Raw genomic sequence first — 25,594 nt, forward strand, 5'->3', positions numbered from 1 at the left:
AGATACCCTTGGAAGTGGTGGATAGTCAGACAACAATGCGCGAAGGGTCTCTCTTGATTAGCCGCCTCAGTTCTGGTTCTTTCGCATATTTTAACCATTGCCTTTTTGAACCGCGTTGCCATCATAAGGTCTAGAAACTTTACTTTAAAAAAACAAACTTGTATTCTGTATTTATTTATTTAAAACCATTTCTATCTTCCTTTTTCTGCAACAAAGTTAATATAACATAATCAATAAGAACAAATTTGGGGTGTGTGTGTGTGTGGAGGAGACAATGAAATGAAACTGGCAAACAGCCCACGGTTTAACAATCCCAGCAGAGCCGGCCTGCTCAACTTCGGCCCTCCTGCAGCTGTTGGCCTACAACTCCCATAATCCCTGGCTATTAGCTGAGAATGCGGATGATCTGCAAGCTCTAGTAACGAAAGTCAAGGAGCACAGCGAAAAAATGGACTACGACTGAATGTAAAGAAGACTAAACTTATGACAGCGGGCACAGCAACCAGCCTCAGAACTGACAATGAAGACACTGAAGTGGTGGAGAGCTTCTGCCTTTTAGAATCGACTGTCAACAGTCAAGGATCCAGCAGTCAAGAAATACGCCGCAGACTAGCACTTGGTAGGGTTGCAATGGAGGCCTTGGAAAGGCTATTTAGATGCTGTGACGGGTCTATACCTACAATTATTAGGATAGTTTGGACAATGGTTTTTTCCATAACACTCTATGGATGTGAAAACTGGACTTTGAAGAAGCAAGACAGAAAAAGCATGGACGCTTTTGAACTTTGGTGCTGGAGAAGACTTTTGAGGATCCCATGGACAGCCAGGAAAACCAACAAATGGATCATGGAACAAATCAATCCAGAATTTTCACTCGAGGCACAAATGAAGAGGCTCAAACTCTCATACTTCAGATACATTGTGCAAAAATCCAGTTCTCCTGAGAAGTCCATAATGCTGGGGAAAGTTGAGAGAAAGAAAGGAGAGGACAGCTAGTAGCAAGGTGGATGGACTCGATTATGACAGCAATGAATGTACCACGGAGAGACCTGAAAGGCCAAGTTGAAGACAGATCATCCTGGAGAGAATCTATCGATGTGGTCGCTAAGAGTCGACACCAACTTGACAGCACTTAATCAATCAATCAATCAATTGGCCACTGTGGTAGGGGATTATGGGAGTTGTAGTCCAAAAACAGCTGGGGTGGGGGGCGAAGTTGAGCAGGCCTGCAGCAGAGCAACCTCAAAAACCAGCAGCCAGGCAAAATCACCCACCTGAAGCACACTGAAGAGTAATCCACATCTTAATCCAGGGGTTCCCAATCTTGGATTCCCTGCTGTTGTTGGACTACAACTCCACCTTGCCATGGTGGCTGGCTGGGGATGATGGGAGTTGTAGTCCAACAACAGCTGGGAATCCAAGGGTGGGAACCCTGTTTTTTCTTAACTACTTTTTACAAAGAAGGAAAAGTATGGACTTTACAGGCCTTTGAGGGAATTCCAGGGAGGTGATGCTACCACCAAAATGTCCCTGATCCTTACAAGGCTACATGAAAGAACTTCAGTGGGGTGAAAGGAGAGCTTCCAGCCTCCCTTCTTCTATTGGGGGGCGGGGTGGAACCCTAACCAGCAGAGGACAGTGTGGGGAGGGGTGTATTTTGTTCTTTTAGCATCTTGGGTTGCAGTGACCTTTTCAGCAGATCTGGACATTTCTGTGGCAGGCAGAACTTGTTTTATCCAATGAGACCTCCCAGGATGGGAGTGGTGGGTAAAGTAAAGTGTGCCGTCAAGTCAGTTTCAACTCCTGGCACCCACAGATCCCCGTGGTTGTCTTTGGTAGAATACATGAGGGGTTTACCGTTGCCTCCTCCCACGCAATATGAGATGATGCCTTTCAGCATCTTCCTAGATCGCTGCTGCCCGATAGAGGTGCTTCCCGTAATCTGGGAAACACACCAGCGAAGATTCAAACCAGCAACCTCATGCTTGCCAGGCAAGTCATTTCCCCACTGCGCCACTTAAGGTGGCTGGAGTAGTGGGAGTTTCCCATGAAACCTTTGGGAGGTGAAGAAGAGGTCCCCCTTCCCTTTTTGGCCCCAGGGCCAGCAGCATCATTTTAGAGGTGGCCGAGGAGGAACTGGAAGAAGAGGAAACAAACCCCACATCCCTGCACCATCTGGGACAGGCCATCGAGATCCCGACCACCCTCATTTTCAGCAAGATTAGATGGAGACCGGAGGGGAAGCATTTGAAGCCCTCCAGTCTATCAGATGCTGCCTGAGTGTGAGAGGGGGAGCGGCCGTGATATTAGTGGGGGGCCTCGGGATTGACAGAGCTCTGGCCAGCTCTGTGCTTAGGCAAGCATTGCCAAAGCTGGTCCTGGTCCTGAGGCCCCCTTGCAGTCAGAAGCAGAGTTCTGGCCCAAGTGGGGTCAGAGCAACAGGAGGGTTTTTCTGGATCAGAGCCGGCAATGTAGAAGCATTCCTCAGAAGACCTGTTTGAGCACGGCAGGAATATACCAGCGGGCACCTGGAAGGCGATGGCGCCTCTGACTCTCTTGCTTATTCCCTGAAGACTTGGAGGCTCTAGGCCAACCCGTTGGGGCAAGAAAAAGAGGCCATTCTGCCGCCAAGCTGGGTCACACCGGAAGCTGCCGTCTACCGAGTCCGACTGTTGGTCCGTCTAGCAGAGTTTGCACTGACTGGCAGCAGCTCTCCCGAGTTTCAGGCAGGAGGTTCTCCAGTCCCAACCCTATCTGCAGATGCTGCCAGGCAGGGGCGTAGCGAGGGGAGAGGGGGCCCTTGTTCATCCCTCTCTCTGGTGGCCCCCCAGAGTAAGGGAGATAATGAAGAATACTGGGAGGGATGGAGCTGGAGAGCCCTCAGGAGCTGGGGGGCCCGTGTTCTTTGAACCCTTTTGCTCAATTATAGCTACAGCCCTGTTGCCAGGGATTGAACCTGGGGCCTTCTGCATACAAAGCAGAACTCTACCATTGAACTGTGGTCCCTCCCCATGTATGTTTGGGGGTCTGCCCAGGGATGACAGGAAACTAAATACTTTATTTTAAGGAGACAAAAGCCCTCCCTACAAGCCCCTCTCTCCACACTGAGGCTGGGGGCTCTTCCCTGCTATGATCCCATCCCACTACTCTTCCCCCCTCCCTTGACCTTAAAAAAACACAAACCACCGATATCCCCCCCCCCCGCACCCCGCTTTCGCTCATAGAGTTCTAGCTATCTCAGCTTCTCTTTCTAACTGATAGGGTTGCTTTAGGCCTGGTCTTTATCTTGACCTCTTTCCGATTCCCTCCCTCTCTGGGCTATTCTGCTTTCTCCTTACTCTCTTGCAAGCGCATCAGGGCAGGGACCACTGAGAACTTGCATTTCTTGCAAAAGACTTTGTAAGCATCAGGTGCGACAGAAATGTGCCGAGAAGGGAAAAGATCTTGGGCATCTTATATGAGGAACAGGGGCAGAAAGGGTAGGTTCCAAGCAATCAAAATGCACTCTGCAACAACTCTTATCCTGTCCCCCTTAGTTACCTTTTTTCTAAACTTTTTTTTTTAAAAAACCACCCTCCCAATGCTTTAGCTGCAATATCCCCATATGATGTTGCACTCCAACTCCCATCATCCCCAGTCAAAGTGCTGGCTATTGTGGTTGGGGATGATAGGAGTTGTAGTTCAAGACCATCTGGGGAGCTGCGGCTGAGAAGCCCTGCCTTAAGTTAATAATGCGCCCCCTCCCCCCCGTGCCACATTCACGCCCCTTCATTTTTTGAGGGGGGGGGTCGGTGGCTGGCCTCCCTCCCCACCCACTAGCCCACAGGGCGGCAACCATGGCAGGACCCACACACATGCCCTTGATGATGGTCTGCTCCTGTTAAGAGGCCATAAATGCCAATCTCTGGCTTGCTTTTATGACCCCGCCTGACGTTCTAGGGCTCCGGGCTTCCTGAAAGGATCTCCGAGTGGGAGGGCAAAGGTGTTACTCCCCAAACTTTCTCAGGCCTTCAGGTGAGCCCCTTTGCCTTTGAAGCCGCCTCTTCAAAGCGGCCGAAAGGGCAGCAGCTGGTGCTTGGTGTGTGTGTGTCCCCCCCCCCGCCCCCCTCGGTGCCCCCTCCCCTCCCCACCCACACAAAGCCAGGTCCCAATTCACACCCAGGAGGGAAGGGCTGGGACGGCTTAGCACTTGGCTGCAAAAGGTGGGGAGGGGGGAGAAACCAACCCCCCCCCACGGACTTCCCAGAGCCCCCTCTTGAACTCTCGGCTGGTGGTGATTAATTGGGAAGGCAACAGGAACCATCAACACGCTCCCCAACGTGCCCCCTTGCTTACTGCCTCCTGGCCTGGGGGGTCTCCCCTCCCCAGCCTTGCCGCAGCTCCTTGGGTTTCCCACAGGAAAGACAGCAAGACAAAAGAGGAGAAGCTGGCCTTCTGGCCGGCAAAAAGGAGATACCTTGTTGAGGGTGGAGCTCTGAGATCTCGAAGCTTGCATGCAATACCATCTCAAGATCTGGCAGCACCAGGCGTGGCAGGAGTTCTCAGCCTCAGGTCCCCAGGTGGGATTTTGGACTACAACTCACATCACCCCTGCCAGGCAGTGGGTGATGGATGCTGTAGTCCAAAAACCCACCTGGGGACCCAAGATTGAGAACCCCTGAAGTCTGGGATTGGCTTTGGAGCATGTGAGGTCGTCCGTGTGGCATGGTTTCCTGGGCAAAGTGAAATGGATTGGCAATGGGGTTCGGAGGATGGAGAAAATAAAGTATGTCGCACAGCTGATGGAACTCACTGCCACAAGGTGTGGTGATGACCATTGATTTAGATGCCTTGGTGGTAGAGGAGAAGATGTCTTAGAGGAGAGGAGAGCTGGTCTGGTGGTAGCAAGCATGACTTGTCCCCATAGCTGAGCAGGGTCTGCCCTGGTTGCATATGAATGGGAGACTGGAAGTGTGAACACTGTAAGATCTTCCCCTCAGGGGATGGAGCCGCTCTGGGAAGAGTAGAAGGTTCCACGTTCCCTCCCTGGCAGCATCTCCAAGAGAGGGCTGAGAGAGAGACTCCTGCCTGCAACCTTGGAGAAGCCACCCGCTGCCAGTCTGTGAAGACAATACTGAGCTAGAAAGACCAAGGGTCTGACTCAATATATGGCAGCTTCCTGTGTCCCAGGATATGAACTGATGGCACCAGATGCAGCAACCTGAAGCTAAGCCGGTCTTGGCCTGGTCAGGCTTCTTGCGGGCATCTTATTAAAAAAAAGAAGAATGTGAAATGTTACAAAAAGGTTAGGTGTGCTTGTAATGAATAACATATTAGTGGCATGCATAAAAATACCGTCAGGAGGTGATTCTTAGAAAGCCACAAGATTCATAATAAAAATATATATAAAGGTATAAAAATAGGTATAAAATAGGTCTTAAAATATGTTAAATAAATAAATAATAAATAAAATCACAAATGTATCAGTCCTGGGTTAGAATGGATTAAGCTCTTTGGAATATGTATAAAAACTGCTTCCCTCCAATGCTGACGTACACGTTGATATGTTGTCTGACATCTCATGGGCTCTATCATCGGTCATATCATCGGTCTAGGACATATCATCGGTCTATCATGACATATCATTGTTCTGTCTTGTCATGACGTCATCGCCATGTCATGACATATTGTGGCATATCATTGGTCTGTCCGCGGCTACTAGTCGGAGGGCTATGGGCCACCTCCAGCCTGAAAGTCAGGATGCCTCTGAGAACCAGTTGCAGGGGAGTAATGGCAGGAGAGAGGGCCTGCCCTCAACTCCTGCCTGTGGCTTCCAGCGGCATCTGGTGGGCCACTGTGCGAAACAGGATGCTGGACTAGATGGGCCTCCTTGGGCCTGATCCAGCAGGGCTGAATTCCCAGTGCTGTAAATAGTGCTCGCGGTTCTGCAGTCCGGAGCCCTGAGAGAGGCACGGTTCTTTCCTGCAGTTAACAGCGCCAGCGTTGTTGTCGTTCACACCGCACTGGAGTGTTTGACATGACCGCCAGTGGTATTTGACCACGTCTGCGATCTTTCTGGGGGAAGGTGTGGGGGAGAGGAGGAGGAGGAGGCGGCCATGCTCAGCACATACAGAAGCCGCCGTCTGCACCATTGTGAGCTATCCAGAGACCGGCTCGGCGGTGGGGCAGCCCTTCCTGCCTGGGTGTGAGTCAACCACATTAGGGGCCCCGGAGTTATTATTAGGCCAGCTGGGTGGGTGGTGGCAGTTCAGTTCCCCGCTCCTGCCTCTGGGTCACTCTTGCTCCTCCGGCTGACCAGATCTCCTTCCAGGAACGCCTGCCCGATGCTCCTGGCAAGATCTGCCCCACACCTGCGACTCCAGCGGCCAGCAGGCTGGCATCATGGTGTGGGTACCCTGTTTCCCCGAAAGTAAGACCTACCCCGAAAGTAAGACCTAGCAGTAATTTCTGATGTACCGCCAATTGCCCTAGTGCATTTTTTGGGGGCTAAAATTATTATAAGACACTGTCTTATTTTCGGGGAAACACAGTAGTGGAGGAAATGGCAGAGCAGGGAGCCAAAGGCGGGGGCTTTTTCAAGGGCAGGCAAGGTTGAGGCAACCACCCACCCAGGGGAAAGCAGCAGGTCCTATCCTCTCAGAAATGCCATGGCGCGGGGTGGGCAGGCGGGGGAAAGGAAGCCCCCACGGTGCATAGAAGCAGAGGGGCATGGAAACCAGCCAGGCAGTTATGCTGCCTTGATGGGTATATCCGGACAGGTTTAATTTATTTTTTAAATTTTATTTTTACACTTCTATCCCGCTCTTCCTCCGAGGACCTCAGAGCGGTGTACATGGTTATTTTTTATCCTCACAACAACCCTGTGAGGTAGGTTAGGCCGAGAGATACATGACTGGCCCAGAGTCACCCAGTGAGTTTCATGGCTGATTGGGGATTCGAACTCAGGTCTTCCCGGCCATTGTGGCTGGGGTGATGGGGGGGTTGTAATCCAGTGTCATCTGGGGAACCAAGGTTGGCGACCCCTAACTCAAAAAGTAGGCCATGCTGCTTCAAGGCCTTGACTCCTGCAGTGCAGACCAGGGCATAGAGCGGGGCGGGATTCCTGTGGTGGGACCAGCTGTGGCTTCCTGTTTGCACAGCCAGTGCACTCCCGGCAGAGATCCTCCGTTTAGACTCCCCATTGGCCTTTAAGAGAACCCTAACGACTTCCTTATTTGGCCTGGCCCTCCAAGGTTTTAAATTGTGTTGAAGTCTTTGAATTGGCTTTACATGGCTTTGAATGGCTTTAAATCTGTTTTTATATTATTTTTAAGCAGTGAGGCTATTCACATGATGGGGCAAAATCAGGCTAGCCTGATTTCGCCCCATCGTGTGAACCACCAGGCTCGGCTGCGAGCCCAGTGGTTCCTAGGCGGGTCACCCGCCTAAGTACCCTGGCCCTAAAACCAGGTTTGCAGAGCGAGTGCTCCGCAAACCTGGTTTTCAAGGTCGTGAGTAGCTGTGGTGCAGCTGCTCACAAGGAGACCCCCAGAGGGGAGGTGAAATGCCGCCTCCCGGCTCCGAGGGTCTTGCCAGCATGAATTGTATGCCCTGCAAGTGTGCAGGGCATACTGGAGCTTCCGGGGGGGGCGATCAGCCCCCGCTCCCCCCCAGCCCCCACCGGCTCTGTCACGGAGCCGGCAATCATGTGGGCGGCCAATCTGGCCTCTCAGGGCTCCCGCCTGGATCGTCTGCGGGGAATCCCCGCAAAACCGGCAAAAGCGGGTCTCACTGATTGTGAGACCCGCCTCGGTGTGTTTTTAAGTGGTGCTTGTTTTTCTCTCTTTTTAAACTTCTTGTCCCAGGCCTTTGGATGGGGCTGTCTAGAAATATGAGTACTTGTGTGTAAATATTTAATAACAATAATAATAATAACAATCATGCAAAGATCTACAAATTGAAACTGAAAGGCTGTGACAGAAGAAGACCAAAATAATCCCAGTAGTAATTGACACCCTAGGTTCCAATTCCAAAAGCCCTTGAAGAGCACCTCAACACCAGAGGGGCCACAGAAATCACCATCAACCAATTATAAAAAGCAACTTTACTGGGAACAGCCTATATTCTGTGACGATATCTTAATAACAAGAACAATATTGATAATAAAATTCAGCCATCCCAGGTCCTTGGGAAGGACTCGATGTCTGGATAAAACAAACTAGTCAATAACACCTGTCTGATTGTGTAAATAAATAATAATAATAATAGTGATGTGTTTGTTTGAAACTCATTGCCTAATTATTCCAGGAATATTTTTAGCCAATCATGATTTTAAGGAATTTATCTCACCATTGAACTGATGGAGTGATTGATTGGATTAACTGATGAACTGATTAACTGAATTGATTAGATTACAGCCTAGCTTGTTTAAATTTCTCCCCTGCTTTCTGGAGCTCAGAGCAACGTATAACAATAGGATTTTAGAAATACGAAATCAATAACAGAAAAGGACACCAACAAATAGCGTGAAGCCGATTAAGACCACAATTGGGATTATGTCGTTTGTTGCTTGGTCTTTGCCCCAAAGGAGCTGTCAGGGAACAGGGATGTCAGGGTGTTTGGGAGTAGTAGAGCCTGGCTTCCTGCCGGGACGGTCTTGGCATACCAGCGGCCTCTGTTGCCCTGTAATTTATGGGCTGCCTTGCTCGAGCCAGATCCTGTTGATGCTCTCCAGGCGCTGAGATGAGGTCTCCGTGAGATGCTGAAATGCCGGCCTTCTCTTCTCCCTTCCATGTGCAACCCTCAGGGAATGGGCAGGTGTGACATTTCTCTTGGGAATCCTCAAGACTGCCCTCCTGTCCAGGGTGTCCCTCTCCTTTCATGACAGCATGAAGCTGGCTGTGTGCTAGCAAGCATGACTTGTCCCCTTTCCTAAGCAGGATCTGCTCTGGTTTGCATTTGAATGGGAAACTAGATGTGTGAGCACTGGAAGATATTCCCCTGTGCTGGGGCCGCCGTGCTGGGAAAAGCAGAAGGTTCCAAGTTCCCTCCCTGGCAGCATCTCCAAGACAGGGCTGAGAGAGACTCCTGCCTGCAACCTGGGAGAAGCCGCTGCCAGTCTGTGCAGACAATCCCGAACTAGATGGACCAAGGGTCTGACTCATGATATGGCAGCTTCCTAAGTTCCTATGAGAGGGCTGCCCTGAACATTAAAGGAGGAGGGTGCCTCTGAGTGTATGCCCAGCTCAGGAACATGCCTCCAGTACTGGAATATTTCTTTAGTACATTTATATCCCACTCTTCCTCCAAGGAGCCCAGAGCTACGTATATGGCTATGTTTATCCCCACAACAACCCTACAAGGTAGGTTCATCTGAGAGAGAAATGACTGGCCCAGAGTTGTTGTTATTATTACATTTATATCCGGCTCTCCCTCCAAGGAGCCCAGAGCAGTGTACTACATACTTAAGTTTCCCTTTCACATCAACCCTGTGGAGTAGGTTAGGCTGAGAGAGAAGTGACTGGCCCAGAGTCACCCAGCTAGTATCATGGCTGAATGGGGATTCGAACTCGGGTCTCCCCAGTCCTAGTCCAGCACACTAACCACTACACCATGCTGGCTCTCACAGCCCTGCCACATAAAAATCCACACCTGATTTCCGCACTCAGCTTTCAGTGTTTTGGCACCTTCCTTTCAGAAAAACAAAAAGGGTTCTTCTGTGTTGAGTGTTCAACGGTTAGAGTTAGAAACCCGTGTCAAACTCCTGCAAATGACCCAGATCTCCTTCTGCTCAGGGGCGCAGTGAGCTTGCTGGCGGGGGGGGGCAGACTCTAACCAGCAGCTCCTTGCCCTGGTGCTCAGCACGGTGCTGATGCCTCCTGCGCCTGGGGGTCTCTGGGGCAGAGACCCCCAGAGGGGTCTTCCAGCACCCAGAAGGGGCCCTGCCGCCCCTCTCCCGCTCTTCCCACCTGGTGCTTCATTGTCAGCTGGGTGCTTGCTTGCTTGCTTGCTCTCCTGCGAGGGAGAAGGAAGGAAGGAAGGCGGAGCAGGAGAGGCCATACCTTGCGCTTCCAGGTGGCAAGCACTTTGTTTGCCCAGCTGGGTGCTGGAGAGGAAAAGCAGCTGCCCTGGCAGAGGGCTGAGGGGGGACCATGGGGGCCACCCCCGACCCTGTCCAGTGGTAGTTATACCATCGTGCCTCCCGCTGCCTTGACTTGAAAGCAACATTACGGTACATAGGAACACAGGCAAGCTGCCATATGCTGAGTCAGACCCTTGGTCCATCTAGCTCAGTATTGTCTTCACAGACTGGCAGCGGCTTCTCCAAGGCTGCAGGCAGGAATCTCTCTCAGCCCCATCGGGAGATGCTGCCAGGGAGGGAACCTGGAACCTTCTGCATGCAAGCAGAGTACAAGATTCTTTTCCCATAGCCGCCCCATCCCCTGAGGGGAATATCTTCCAGTGCGCCCACACATGTCAGACTTCCCATTCAAATGCAAACCAGGGCAGGCCCTGCTTAGCAAAGGGGACAATTCATGCTTGCTCCCACAAGACCAGCTCTCCTCACCTCTCCGAAATAGCAGCTGCGGAGGGGGGGCCCTCACTGTCGTTGGCGGGAGGAGGATTCAACCCTTGACCCTCACTGCGCTCTAAGTCTGTTTAGGAGAGAAAAAGCAGGCATGCAGGGAGCCACGGTGGGCTGGAAGTGGCCACCACCTAGAGCCAGCTTTCCCTTTTCTCTGCTCCAAGGTTGCCCCGCGGCACGTAGCCATTGCCAATACTCCGTTTTGGTCCACAGCAGCCATCGGTTCCCTGTGCATCGTGAGCCACTTTGGACCCAGGTTTCATGGCAAGTGGCTGACCAATGCAAAGCGGGTCCGTGAGGCTGAGCTCCTTGTTCCCTGGGGGCAAGAGGAGGCAGCTTTCTCAGTTTGTCATCCGTTCCAGGCTGCGAGAAGCCGGGCTGGCGTGTGGCTCTGTCTCCAGCATCGGCTCCACGCCGTCCTGCAGTCACCCGGTGCCCGAGATGGCCAGACTCAAGGAAGTCCATCCTGGCAACTACATCTTTTACGGTATGTGCCACGAAATATGGCATCTTCCGTAAGATGCCGAAGGAAGGCTGCAGCCACGGAGGTGTGCACGCATGCTTTTGTGTATGTGTATCCTGCCTTTCCGCCAGGGAGATCGGGGTGCATCTAGGCCAGGGCAACCGTTGTTGGACTACAACTCCCATCATCTCCAGCCACAGTGGCCAATAGGGATGATGGGAGTTGTAGTAAGTTTAAGAGTGTGTGTGTGTGTGTGTGTGTGTGTGTGTGTGTGTGTGTGTGTGTGTGTGTGTTATCCTCAGAAGCCACAGAAAAGACAGCTGTAAGGCCTGGCAAATTCTCAACATGTTTAGAATATCTTTGCCTGTGGAAAAGATCTTATGTAAAAACAATCAAACCATCACAGCAGCACCCAACACAAAGCTAATTAACATATTGCACACAACCATGACAAAACTCTCAAGACAAATAATCTAAGAACTCTCAAAACTGTTCCAATAGTCTATAATTTATAACGAACGCATTTAGAAAATGCATTTAAAGAAACCCACTGAAAAGCAGTTCTTTGAAAAGAAAACTTTATTTTTAAAGGGGGGTAGTTCCAAACAACAACCCTGTGAGGTGGTTTAGATCAAGAGATAATGTCTGTGAGCTTCAGGGCAGAGTAAAGATTCAAGCCCAGGCCTCTTTGCTCTGAGTCCAGCTCAGAGGGTGGGCAGAGGTAGATTGTGATCCAATGGTCAGTTTCTAATGACTGCTGACCACTTAGGAACGTAGGGAGCTGCCATATACTGAGTCAGACCCGTGGTCCATCTAGCTCAGTATTGTCTACACAGACTGGCAGCAGCTTCTCCAAGGTTGCAGGCAGGAATCTTGGGTAGAGGAGAGCTGGTCTTGTGGTAGCAAGCATGACTTGCCCCCATAGCTAAGCAGGGTCCACTTGATGTGTGAGCACTGCAAGAGATTCCCCATCAGGGGATGGAGCCGCTCTGAGAAGAGCATCTAGGCTCCAAGTTCCCTCCCTGGCAGCATCTCCAAGGTAGGGCTGAGAGGGATTCCTGCCTGCAACCTTGGAGAAGCCGCTGCCAGTCTGTGAAGACAATACTGAGCTAGATAGACCAATGGTCTGACTCAGAATATGGCAGCTTCCTATGTTCCTTTGTCTGCCTTGCCCTGCGGATACCCAGAATGTCTGCAATGGGTCCCTCCATGCCAGAGCTGTTCTGAGTAACATTCCTCGCCCACAGTCGAACTTTGGAATGTAAACACGCAACTGCCTCATTTCAGTTCTAAGTATTAGTCAAGTTCAGCCTTGGCTGGGCCAACGTTGGGTCCCCAGATCCTCTTGGACTACAACTCCCATCATCCCCAGCCCTTAAGCCATGGGAGTAGTAGTCCAACTGCATTTGGGGACCCTGTGTCGGGAAGTCGGCAACCCCCGCTTGGGGCCCATAGCAGTGACTCCCCGAAGGGTCTGAGGCAGAGGCCTTCCCCGGCCGGCACGGCTCCTTCATCTTGAGCACAGAACTAGAGACACACCAAGGACTGAATCCAGGGTCGTCTTTGGCCTGCAGAGTGTGAGCTCTGCCCGCTGAGCCATGGCATCTACAGGCCTGATTCCTGAAGAGGAAGGAGGGAGACACATGGGAAAGGTTACTTTGAGGTGCAAATTCACCTGGGTCTTGCTGGAAAGATCCAGCCGGGAGGCAGGCAAGCAGGCAGGCAGAATCAGGCATCCAGTGCTCTGCTCAGCTTCTTTGCTCTGTTCTGCGTGTAGAGCTGGCATTCCGTTTCCAGCCTAACGCTTTCCATGTGTATCCCCACCCCCAGGGATGCCCAAAGACAAGGAGGCAGGGGGACTGCGTGGGGATCTGCTCCTGGTGGCTGCAGAAATGCAGACCTGACCTGACCAGGCTTCCCTCTAACAAGCATTCCCAGATGTGGTTGACTACAACTCCCAGAATCCCCAAGCAAAAGCCCTTGCAGCTGGGGATTCTGGGAGTTGTAGTCAACTGCATCTGGGAATCCCTGTGAGAGGGAACACTGGACCTAGGGTTGCCAACTCTCCCTCATTCTGCAGGATGTCCCTCATTTCAGGGATGAAATGTTGGTCCCTATAGGGAAAGCATTTGTCCCTATAGGGACCAGAGGAGAGCTGGTCTAGGAGAGGAGAGCTGGTCTTGTGGTAGCAAGCATGACTTGTCCCCATAGCTGAGCAGGGTCTGCCCTGGTTGCATCTGAATGGGAGACTTGATGTGTCAGCACTGCAAGAGATTCCCCTCAGGGGATGAAGCCGCTCTGGGAAGAGCAGAAGGTTCCAAGTTCCCTCCCTGGCAGCATCTCCAAGACAGGGCTGAGAGAGATTCCTGCCTGCAGCCTGGGAGATGCTGCTGCCAGTCAGGGAAGACAATCCTGAGCTAGATAGACCAAGGGTCTGACTCAGTCTATGGCAGTTTCCTATGTTTCCTATGTTTCCCTCATTTGTTCACTAGCTTATGATTCAATTACATATAAATCAATGATACTCAGGCTCTTGATTACCACTGCATACACCTCCCAGCCAGACCCCCCAAACTTGTGTTCCTCATTCTGGCAATGAAATGTTGGCAACCCTAACTAGACCTGACTGCAAGCCATCCAGGGGGTTGCTTGCAGCGGTCATATTTGCGGAAGTCTCTCGCCACATGGCAGCTCTCTCTGAAATCTGAGAGTTGCCCCACTATCCTCAGCACCACAGGGAGGGGGTCTAGGGCACCCCGCCCCCAAATAGCACAGCTCAGCTGCTTGGATGGCAGATTTGCTCACAGCAGGGCAAGAAAGCAGAGAGTCCCCAAAAGTTGGGGACTTTTACAAGAGAGTTGGTCTTGTGGTAGCAAGCATGAATTGTCCCCTTTGCTAAGTAGGGTCTGCCCTGGTTTACATTTGAATGAGAGACTTACATGTGTGAGCACTCGAAGATATTCCCCTCAGAGGATGGGGCCACTCTGGGAAGAGCAGCTCCATGTTTGCATCCAGAAGGTCCCAGGTTCCCTTCCTGGGATCTCCAGATAGGGCTTAGAGAGAGACTCCTGCCTGCAACCTTGGAGAATCTGCTGCCAGTCTGTGCGGACAATCCTGAGCTAGATGGACCAAGGATCTGACTCGGCATCTGGCAGCTTCCTATGTTCTTCAATCCCTCCTTGCATGGATGACCTTCAACTGAATTGCTGTCTTCTGGGATGGTGAACAGCATTGCCTCTTCTGATTCATTTAGTCCTGGGTTTCCCAACCTTTGGTCCCCAGGAGCATAGGAAGCTGCTTTTTACCGAGTAAGACCCATGGTCCATCTTGCTCAGTATTGTCTACACTGACTGGCAGCGGCATCTCCAAGGTTCCAGGCAGGAATCTTTCCCAGGCCTACCTGGAGATGCTGCCAGGGCCTGAACCTGGGACCTTCTACATGCAAACATGCAGATGCTCTTCCACTGAGCTACAGCCCTCAGGGGAATATCGTACAGTGCTCCCATCCAAATGCAAACCAAGGCAGACCTTGCTTAGCAAAGGGGACAATTGATGCTTGCGGCCACAAGACCAGCTCTCCTCTTAAGTTGTTGGACTACAACTCTGATCATCCCCAGCCTCAATGGCTGAAGGGAACCCCTGGATTGCATCTTGGCATCCAGCCATTCATTGCATCCATGGTGGCTGTGGATGATGGGAGTTGTAGTCCAACAACACCGGGGTGGGGCAAGATTGAGAACTGCTCTCATCCAAGCTCCACCCAGCTCCTCTCTCTCCTTTCAGATGTCCAGCAGATGATGATCGGTTCTTGCCAGCTGGAGGATGTCGCTGTCCGGGTCCTGACGAGGGTGATCGGCCACTACCCGCATCGTAACCAACTGCTGGTGGACTGCGGATGGACCGGTCTCAGCCTCCACAGCCTGGGCCAGCTGCCAACGGGCTATGCCCTTGTGGAGGGTCATCCCAACCTCAAGTAAATGAAGCGAGCTGGATGTATTTGTTGATCCGTACTCCATAGGTGGCCTCAGGGTAGTGCCCCTACTTACACAGGTACATAGAAGGTTGCCCTATACTGAGTCAGACCCTTGGTCTATCTAGCTCAGTATTGTCTTCACAGACTGGCAGTGGCTTCTCCAAGGTTGCAGGCAGGAATCTCTCTCAGCCCATTTTGGAGATGCTGCCAGGGAGGGAACTTGGAACCTTCTGCTCTTCCCAGAGTGACTCCATCCCCTAAGAAGGGGAATCTCTTCCAGTGCTCTCACTTCTAGTCTCCCTTTCATTTGCAACCAGGGCAGAGCCTGCTTAGCTAAGGGGGCAAGCCATGCTTGCTGCCACAAGACCAGCTCTCCTCTCTATCTAGCTCCGTTTTCTACCCTGACTGGCAACAGATTCTCCAGGGTTTCAGGCAGGAGTCTCTCCCAGCCCTACCTGGAGATGCTGCCAGGGAGTGAAGCTGGGCCTTCCCATGCTGGACCCTCCGTGCTGAGCTACACCCCTGTCCCACTTTCCGCCCCCCCCCTGCCCCCCATGACACAGCCATTTTCCTTGGTTCTGCTTTATTTCACTTTCCCCCCCTCGCTGCCCTGGGACAGATCAGGAATTCTCCAACTTGGTTCCCTAGACGTTGTTGGACTACAACTCCTATCATCCCTAGCCACAATGGCCGAATGCTTGGGGTGACAGGCATTGTAGTCCACCATTTGGGGACCCCAGGTTAAGAAGCTCCCTAGAGCAAGAACCAAGAAGTGCAGCTGAGATGACCAGCAGTGGGATCCTCTTGGGAGGTGTAAAGGATACTGGAGACTTGACGATGAATTCTTCCCCTCTCCCCCGTTTTAGGTTGGTGGGGATGACCCAGGAGCATGGCAGAATCGAACCCACCACTGGGGAGTTGGATTTCTCCAAATATCCCCTGGGAAGCCTCCTGGCACTGATTCCTTATCATGTAAGTCTGGCTCGCACCTTCAGGTCCGGTGTGCACGCTTGCGGGCTGGCTGGCGGGGAGAGTGCCTCTGAACACGTGCAGAGTTTCCTCCCCGCCCCACTGAGTCGCTCAGTGTCTCTCTGTTCGGGCCCTCCTCACGCGGTTCCCTGCAGCTCTGACTCTGCTGTTTTTTGTCCGTCCGTCACAGGCCTGTGCGACAGCTGCCATGCATCCGCTCTACTACGTCCACAGCCAGGGCCAGCTGGTGGCCACGTGGAAGCCGGTCCGAGGCTGGTAGGAAGGAGCCCGGAGCCAAAGGGGCAGGACAGCTGGGCTAGGAAGGGCCTTCTGGAAGAAGTCAGCTCTTTGGTCTCCCCCCCTTAATTTTAATATCAAAAAGAGGACATGTATTCACAGACAAAAACAAAACATTTGGCCCTCATACTTATTTCCCACCTTCCTTTCATGCTGGAGTTCAACATGGCACATGGCAGGGTGCAGGTGTTCTCCCATCCAGGCACTGGCCAGATCCAAACCTGCTTAGCTTCAACAAAGGGGCTGCCCTCAGGCCACGCTGTGTTACAGAAACAGCCTGCCTTGGGGCTTCAGAGAGCACCCCTCTATGTGATGTGGAGTTGCAGGCTTGCAACCTTCATCTTGGCTACTTAGGAACATAGGAAGCTGCCATATACTGAGTCAGACCACTGGTCTATCTAGCTCAGTATTGTCTTCCCAGACTGGCAGCAGCTTCTCCAAGGTTGCAGGCAGGAATCTCTCTCAGCCCTGTCTTGGAGATGCTGCCAGGGAGGGAACTGGGAACCTTCTGCTCTTCCCAGAGCGGCTTCTGGGAAGAGCAGGGTTCGAGTGGTAGCACTCTGCTCCTCCTCACCCTTCCTGCTTCCTGCTTTTCTGCTCCCTCCTCCCTGCAAGGAAGTCTGTCTGTGCACCCCAACCTGCAAGTGTAACTAACCCCATCAGTCTATACGTGAAGTTGTGGGGTTTGCCCCGGCGTGCATCACTTTACTCTTGCTTACGTTGGACCGCATTTGCCATTTTCCTCTTGGAGTGCCTCACAATCTGTTGTGGATTTCACTACCCTAAATAGTTTGGTGTCATCTGCATATTTGGCCACTTCACTGGGTGCCCCAACTTCTAGGTCTTTTATGAACAAGGTAAAGAGCACTAGTCCCAGTACCAATGATCCCTGGGGGACCCCACTTCCTACTTCCCTCCATTGTGAAATCTGTGCATTTATTCCCACACTCTATTTCCTGTTACCAGTTACCGATCCACACCTGAACCTGTCCCCTTATCCCATGACAGCTAAATTTACTCAAGAGCCTTTGGTGGGGAACTTTGTTAAAAGCTTTTTGGAAGTCCAAGTACACTATATCGGCCAGATCACCTTTATCCACATGCCTGTTGTTGACACTCTCAAAGAACTCCAAAAGCTTTTTGAGGCAAGACTTCCCCTTGCAGAAGCCAGGCTGGTTCTCCTTCAGCAGGGCCTGTTCTTCTATAAAGGTAAAGTGTGCCCTCAAGTCGATTTCGCCTCCTAGCACCCCCAGAGCCCTGTGGTTGTCTTTGGTAGAATACAGGAGGGGTTGACCACTGCCTCCTCTTGTGCAGTATGAGATGACGCCTTTCAGCATCTTCCTGTGTCGCTGCTGCCCAATACAGGTGTAAACATACCTGCGGGGATTTGAACCAGCAACCTTCTGCTTGTTCGTCAAGCATTTCCCCGCTGCTCCACTTAAGGTAGTTCTTCTATAGGTTTAACCAATTTATCCTTAAGCATGTTGTGGAAATCTCTAGTAATCTGCAGTGCATAAATATTTGTCCATTACGGTTAATGAGCCTCTCCTCACCCATGCATTGAATCGGTGGTTTATCCAGCTCTGGGAGTTTCCAAGATTTCAGAAGCCAGTCTGGTTCGGGTGGGGACAGGCAGCCATTTAATTAATTAATTAATTTAATTTAATTTAATTGATGTATGCAAACCGCTTTGGTCGAAAAGCAGTATATAAATACTCGTCGTATTTGTGTTCGTATTCTGGTTGAGGGTGGCTGAGTGTTTGACCAGTCACAAGGCCAAGCAATGCCACAGGTAGTACATTTATAGTAAGATATTTCGTTAGAGGTAATGGATTGATTCTGAAGACGTTAAGCAGAAATAGCATTGGATCTACAGTTATAAAATGGAGCATTATAGTTATAATATGAAATTGTATGGAGTGTTGCTATTGTCCAGTAAATCAAGGGTTTTCAAACTTGCCGCCCCCACTCCCTTTGGCTCTCAGGAGATGATGGGAGTTATAGTCCAACGATATCTGGGGACCCAAGATTGAGAACCCTGGCCTAGTTCTTTTAAAAAGCCACCCAAGTGGCAACCATCACTGTTTCCTGTGGCAATGAGTTCCACAAGTGAATTCTGCTGTGGGAGTCTTTCTTTTGCCTGCTGTGGCTGGGGATGATGGGCGTTGTAGTGCAACAAGGGTTGGAATAAGCTTCAGGCTGGTCGCCCCTGTTAAGAGCAAGCCGCACATAAGAAGGCCAGAAGAGTCATAAGGGGAAAAAGATCCCAGGCAGGACTTGAAAGGGATCCAGCCAGCAGATCATAAAATTCTATTGCCCTCTTCTTCTCAGTGGGGGGAGCCCTGATTAGAGAGTGGCCTCCTCTGATCTCTCTCAATGACTACTTTTGATGTTTCTCACCTCCTGTTCATTGTCCTCCTTCCTTGCCTGGGGTGGGGGAGGGAGACCTCTTTGTTATTTCTGCAGGCAAGCCAAGGAGTGGAATTGGGAAGGTGGGGAGTGTCGTGCATGCAGGTAACTGAAGAGGAGCTTCGGTCAGATTGAGGAAGGAGCTGGCTGGGGGCTATGGAAGGCTCTCTGTGTGTGTGCACATGTGTGCATGCAGGGAACTGAAGAGGCCTGTCTCAGCCCCACAAATCAGCTTGCTGTGCAAGATCCTAAGCAGAGAAGGGTCCTTCCTAGCCTGGTGACCTGGAATCCTTTCGCTCAGTGATTAACTGCAACCCTCCAGCTGTTGCAGGACTACAAGTCCCATCATCCCCAGCCTGGCCAGTAATCAGCGATGATGGGAGTTGCGGTTCACCGACAGCTGAAGGTGAACGAAAGTGCTTGAGCTGGACGGAGATGGAAGGGTGTTCTGCCACAGAGCGGTCTCCATTCTGGCTAGCCACAGAGCAGCGCAGCGGCTGATTTTTCCTCCTTCGCATCTACCAAGGGTTCCCAAGCTGGTACAACAGCTGTGGATGATGGGTGTTGTAGTCCAACAACATCAGCGGGCCCCGCCTTGGGAACTGCCGCCTGAAGTAGAAATGAAGCTGCCTGTGGGGTTTAGTAGGGGATCCGTGAGCCGCACATCCCGTATCAGGCGAGATGGCTGCTTTGCGGCTGGGAACCTCTTGAACCAGTCCGGCAAGCTGACATTCTTGAGCTGTGAGGTGGGTCCCCCACCCCCAAACTGAAATCTTCCTGATTCCTCTGCCCCGCTTTGTGCAAACCGGTTTGCATCTTTTTGCCTTGGGGGAGCTTCTCCCATTGATCTCTCTGGCCCTGCACCTGGGAGGCAAGAGGCATCTGGTGCACCTTCCTGAGCATATCCATCCTCGCACCTTTGTCTTCTAAGTTCTAATTGTTAAAGGCCCCCGTGTGGAACTTTAGTTTGCAGGAGAGCAGCAGTGTAGAGGAGAGTGGTTTCCTTAGGGTCTAAAAAGTGGTGATTATCTGGCTCCCCATATGCCCCATTTGGGGCAGGGCTGCTGCTCCCTGGCAGAGCATCTGCTTTGCGTGCAGAAGGTCCTTTTGAATCTCACCAGGGCTTTTTTTTTTTTTTAACACAGGGCTTTTAGCTTGCATCTCCTCCGGAGTGGAGGGTGTGCGTTCACAGCCGGATTTACCTCGAAGTCCCTGCGAGCTATTAGGGAGCCCTTCACACATGGTTTGGGTTTTTCATTGCATTTTAGAGTGTAAAGGTAAAGTGTGCCCTCAAGCCGATTTTGACTCCTGGCGCCCACAGAGCCCTGTGGTTGTCTTTGGTAGAATACAGGAGGGGTTGACCATTGCCTCCTCCCATGCAGTATGAGATGATGTCTTTCAGCATCTTCCTTTATCGCTGCTGCCCAGTATAGGTGTTTCCCATAGTCTGGGAAACATACCGGCGGAGATTCGAACCGGCAACTTTCTGCTTGCTAGTCAAGTCATTTCCCTGCTGCGCCACTTAAGGTGGTTGCCTGATTTATATCCGGTGGCGGGGATTTTGAATTCGCAGCAAAGCCTCACAGTAAACTCGCGGTAAAGCTTGCTGTGTGAGAAGCGCCCAGGTTTTCAGTTGATCCCAGGTTTTCTTTTAATTCCACTTTCCCCCAACAATTCAAGGCTGCAAACCACTGTAATTAAAACCATAAAATTATAGCAGCAGTAATGCACACATTAAAAGCCAGGAACCAGGAGCACGGCGATAAAGCCTGTATAAAACCCAGTAAAATCAGTGTTGGTGGACAAAGTCCTGCCTAAAAAGCCAAATACTTGTGAGACGGCAACATATAAAAAGCGATGAGGCTGGTCAGATCTCCAGAGCAGGGATGTGTGCTGCCCCCTTCAGTCCATGCGGCGGTCACATGGGACAGGGCCTTTTCAGTGGTGGCGCCCAAAGAACTCAAGGAGGCCATCACTGAGAAGGCCCTATCCCGTGTGACTGCGAGTGAGACTTCTGAAAGGACAGTCCACACAGAGAGACCTCTCTAAAACCTCCTGGGGCTTATTTAACCATTTCCCTCCTCGGCAGGGTACCCAATAAACAAATATTAACCGCAGAAATCAGTAGCAGCTCATCCTAATGAGCCAGGGGTGTGTGTGTGCCAAAGAAGGAGCAGCTGCCTCTGCTTCCCGGCAGCAGCTTGAGTTGCTCCTTTCTCTCCCGCCCCGCCTGAAAGCCACGCTGCCTGCAGGCTGGCCATTTGTCAGGTGGAGCTGTGCAGTTAACCACGCAGCTCCACCTGACAAATGGCCAGCCTGCAGGCAGCAGGGAAGAGAGAGGAGGAGCAACCTGAGCTGTGGCTGGGAAGCAGAGGCAGCTGTGCCTCCTTGATCACACACACCAAAGCCTGTTAGGGCAAGCTTCTACTTACTGGCAGAAAGGATGCCTTCTGTTGGGGTCTGTGGAAACGTCTCTTCCAGGAGCAATCGCAGCTTCCGGGTGTGATTTTCAGCTCATCCACCATGCCAGGAAAGGAGTAGGACACCCCCTTCCCCCGCAGCGGGGTCCTAATCCTGATGGCTGTTGCACCATGACCAGGGGAGAGCTGGTCTTGTGGCAGCAAGCATGACTTGTCCCCTTAGCTAAGCAGGGTCTGCCCTGGTTGCATATGAATGGGAGACCAGATGTGTGAGCACTGCAAGATATTCCCGTCAGGGGATGAAGCCGCTCTGGGAAGAGCAGAAGGTTCCAAGTTCCCTCCCTGGCAACTTCTCCAAGATAGGCCTGAGAGAGATTCCTGCCTGCAGCCTTGGAGAAGCCGCTGCCAGTCTGTGTAGACAATACTGAGCTAGATGGACCAATAGTCTGATTCAGCATATGGCAGCTTCCTATGTTCCTATGACTGCTGCTGAAGCTCAAAAGAGCCAGCCAGGCATCATGCAACTCGGTATTTCACTTCACAAGTGCCATTTGGCCTGGAGTTTAAAGCACTTCCAGCGAAAAGCCAGTTCTGAACTTGCTGTCAGCGAGTACCCCTCCTCGCTCTGAATAGGAGTAAACCAAGCAGTCTCCAACATGCTAGACTTAATGTAAGTTCAGAGCTCAGGGAGGGTGGGAGAAAGGGAAGGAGGTGAGCCTTTAATTACAGTGAGGAAGGAGCAGGCCAGTGAAAGACATGCTGGTGCCTCAGGCAGGAAATCCTGAAGGGCTCCCCGCAGCCCATCACTTTAATTAACCTGGGACCCAAGGGAGAGCTGGTCTTGTGGTAGCAAGCATGAATTGTCCCCTTTGCTAAGCAGGGTCCATCCTGGTTTGCATTTGAATGGGGGACTACATGTCAGTGCTGTAAGATATTCCCTTGAGGGGATGGGGCTGCTCTGGGGACACCATCTACATGCTTGCTTGCATCCAGAAGGTCCCAAGTTCCCTCCCTGGCAGCATCTCCAAGAGAGGGCTGAGAGAGACTCCTGCCTGCGACCTTGGAGAAGCCGCTGCCAGTCTGTGCAAATAATACTGGGCTAGATGGACCAAGGGTCTGACTCAATATAAGGCAGCTTCCTCTCATCCAGTGGGACGTTCTTTGCAATCAATAGGAGCTGCTATTACTGCAGGGCCCCCATTCTTATAATTCTTATAATTTTACATTTATATCCTGCTCTTCCTCCAAGGAGCCCAGAGCAGTGTACTACATACTTAGGTTTCTCCTCACAACAACCCTGTGAAGTAGGTTAGGCTGAGAGAGAAGTGACTGGCCCAGAGTCACCCAGCTAGTATCATGGCTGAATGGGGATTTGAACTCGGGTCTCCCCGATCCTAGTCCAGCACTCTAACCACTACACCACGCTGGCTGGTTTGATTATTAAATTGGTTATTAAATGATTGATTATTAAAATAGTGCATTCCAGGGTGGTCTTTTCATGAGGTCTGGGGAGGTGGATTATTGGGGTGCCAGCCGGAAGAATTGGAGCAGCTTTGGTTCGGGGGGGGGCGCATTCCGGCCTTTGCAAGCTTGCTTGGCAAGGACTCACATTCCCTGCAAAGCTTGCAAGAAGCAGGAGGAGAAGAGGCTGCTGGGCCCCTCCCTTCCCCACTCTGACCCCCCCCATGCCCTTTCAAAGCTTGCCAGGGTTCCTTTGAAAGGGGCTGGCCCCCACTAGGGCTATGCAGGCCAGGCAGCATTTTACACCTTGCCTCCGATACCTCGGTGCTGCCCTTGTGTGCATGCGCCGTCTGAGAGGATGGGTCCCTGCCCCGGTGCGTATGCAGTCTACACACCAAGAGAAGGGAGGCCACCGAGGAATGGGCTCCAGATGGAGGCAGGGCAAAGAGGGGAAGACCCGGCCGTGATTTTGGTCGCAAGAGCCTCTGGATGGGGCGGTTGAGAAATGTAATAGTTGTTGTTTATTTACGATCTTAGATCAAACATCAATATACACAGAATACACACAGTAAAGAGAGAAAACAAAAACGGAAACAAAGTCTAAAATGTCATCAAATACATAAAATCAGGAACCTTTGACAGTAACCGATTGCTGTGCTCTAGCTGCTCTTAGTTTGGTCAATGTGTAACAGAATTTAGCCACCGCCAGGGATACTGTTGGGTCCCTCTCTTCTAATAAGCATATAAGGAATTGTCTCCACTGAGTGGCTTTTGAGATCTTCCAGATACTGAGATAAAAATAAATCTCTTTCATCAGTATAAAGTGGACAATATAACAGTGAATGCATCAATGTTAAATAAATAAATAGTAAATGGAGAAGCGAGGTTGCGCCAAAGGCCCCATGAGACAGAGGTCCCCCCGGCTCCTTGGCTCTTCTTCAGAGCTGCGGCAACCATCTTGAGCACCAAGGCGTTATTTTGGCAGCAGTGCCTGGGTTGGGTGATGAGGAGTGGTGGTGGTGGTGGTGGTTGTGTGTGTGTGTGTGCCGAGGGGGGGAGCAATTTGCCGGCTTCCTGCCTCTTTCAGGCCCAGCTGGGATGTCAGCAAGATCAAAGGCACCAACCTGCTGCTACTGTTCATCTGGCGGGGTTAATATATCCCTTGGCCGGCGTGGATTCCACGAGGCAGGAGGGCAAGATCAGAGAGAGCGGAGCTGGCCTGTGTGCACACTCGGGAAAAGAAAGAAGAAAGCAACTGCACAAGCCCCTCTTTATCTAAATGAGGGGTCTTCAGATCACAGGCCTGTGGTTGTGGCCGGCTGTACTGGTGTCCCTGCCATCACACCCGCACACTGCCGCCACCCCCAACGCACACCTTCTTTTTTGGCCTGTTCTGGATGACCATTTCTGGAGAAAGGTCCCTGCTAGCTGAGCAAAGAGGCCCCTTTTAAAAGTGGGGGTTCTCTTTGTTGAGCAGGGGGAGAGCAACTGGCCCTATCCGTCCCCAGCACAGCATCCCTCCAATGGCTGTTCCCTAACTCAACTCAAAATCAAACAAAACTCAGAGGATTAATTGACTTAAGATTTTTTTTTTAATTGGATGAGAACCCTACTCAAAAAGTGCATTACGAAGAATGAGAAGAAAGAAGAAAGATACCTGCTTCAAAGGGCACACTGTCTAAAAATACAAGAGTGTGATGTGTACATACATGCAAATGGAACATAGGAAAGCAATTAACCCCGCGTTTTCCATCACAAAACTGCATGTGAGATACATGTGCCAGAGAACCCGAATTGTCCACAGCTCCCTCACAGGTGAGGTGGTGGTGGTGGTAAACCTGCATCTGAGAATAATAGCTCTGTTATGTTGCAGGGGTGTGTAGGTATCTGTACACATGTACATGTGTTCTCCTCTCAGGCGCCGCAGTACCTTGGGCTGTCCCTGCATTGCGGACACCCCACCCACTCCATGATCTGTCAACAGATCACTTTCTCTACATTTATTATGCCTCTAGGCTGGCAGAAAGACCAGTTGGCCTACGTTAGGGATGTGCAAGCAGGTTCCATGTTGAACAGGTTGGACACCGAACCTGCCCATTCGAGGGGGGGGGGGAGCGGGGTTCATGAGTGAATCTATCTATCTATCTATCTATCTATCTATCTGTCTGTCTGTCTGTCTGTCTATCTAAGATGAGGGACCGGTGGCTTAGATTTGGCCATGGGTGGGGGTCTCCAGAAGTTCCCCTCCCCACTTCTGGCCTCCATTTATGTACAAATCACCCGGTTCGAGTGGTCGTCGGCTCGTTCCGGGCCTGCCCTCCATTGCGGCGGCCATTTTGGAGGCTGCCATGTATGCCCAATGGGCCTCTGTGTGGCCGGGAGAGAGAGAATTCATAGCTACAGGATAGGTTTGGGCTAGTTGAGAGAAGCAGAGTCAAAGAAAGCAATAGAATTAAACAAACGAAGAAGGACTGGGGAGAAGCCCAGCCCAGCATCCCTCCAATGGCTGTTGCTGGTGTCTATGTTCTTGCCTGTGGTGGGCTCCCCAGAGGCATCCGGTGGGCCCCTGTGCAAAACAGGATTCTGGACCAGATGGGCCTTCTTGGGCCTGATCCAGCTGGGCTGCTCTTCTGTTTCTTTTCAGATTGTGAGCCCTTTTGTGGACAGGGATCCATATTTATTGGTTTATTTATATGTCTCTGCGTAAACAGCTTTAGGAACTTTTGTTGAAAAGCTGTATGTGTGAGTGTGTGTATTAACAGTATTCATAGTAGAAAATGCTCCATTCTTAAGAGCAGAGCCATGTGAATGAAGGGGAAGCGTTGCATTCTTCTGGAAAACAAAATCTCTGGAGGTGGCTGTCCCTGTATTGCTCGGAGGCCACCAGCCAGGGTTTGGACAACTGGAGCAGAATTACAGGGGTTTGGACTACTCTGGGGTTGCCAACAGTCCCAGATTATTTCCAACGGGAAATCATTTACAGTTTTTAGTAATTTTACGGGTCCAGATTATTTCTGACGGGAAATGGTCATCCTGTC

The 25,594-nt window shown here is 51.3% G+C and overlaps 1 protein-coding gene across 4 annotated transcripts in view; it reads left to right on the top strand.

Annotated features, from left to right (window-relative positions):
- LOC128332126 (D-threo-3-hydroxyaspartate dehydratase-like) overlaps positions 1 to 18,002 on the top strand; it is a 42,865-nt gene extending 24,863 nt beyond the window's left edge. For all 4 annotated transcript variants that reach the window (XM_053266475.1, XM_053266476.1, XM_053266474.1 and 1 more), the window contains 4 exons: positions 10,927 to 11,051; positions 14,811 to 15,000; positions 15,867 to 15,972; positions 16,160 to 18,002. In XM_053266475.1, the coding sequence (XP_053122450.1) occupies positions 10,927 to 11,051; positions 14,811 to 15,000; positions 15,867 to 15,972; positions 16,160 to 16,249 (511 nt within the window). In that variant the 3' untranslated portion in view covers positions 16,250 to 18,002. The remainder of the gene's footprint in view (positions 1 to 10,926; positions 11,052 to 14,810; positions 15,001 to 15,866; positions 15,973 to 16,159) is intronic.
- Positions 18,003 to 25,594: the final 7,592 nt, after the last annotated feature.

Source organism: Hemicordylus capensis, chromosome 6 (assembly GCF_027244095.1).
Source record: "Hemicordylus capensis ecotype Gifberg chromosome 6, rHemCap1.1.pri, whole genome shotgun sequence".
Lineage (NCBI taxonomy): Eukaryota > Metazoa > Chordata > Lepidosauria > Squamata > Cordylidae > Hemicordylus > Hemicordylus capensis.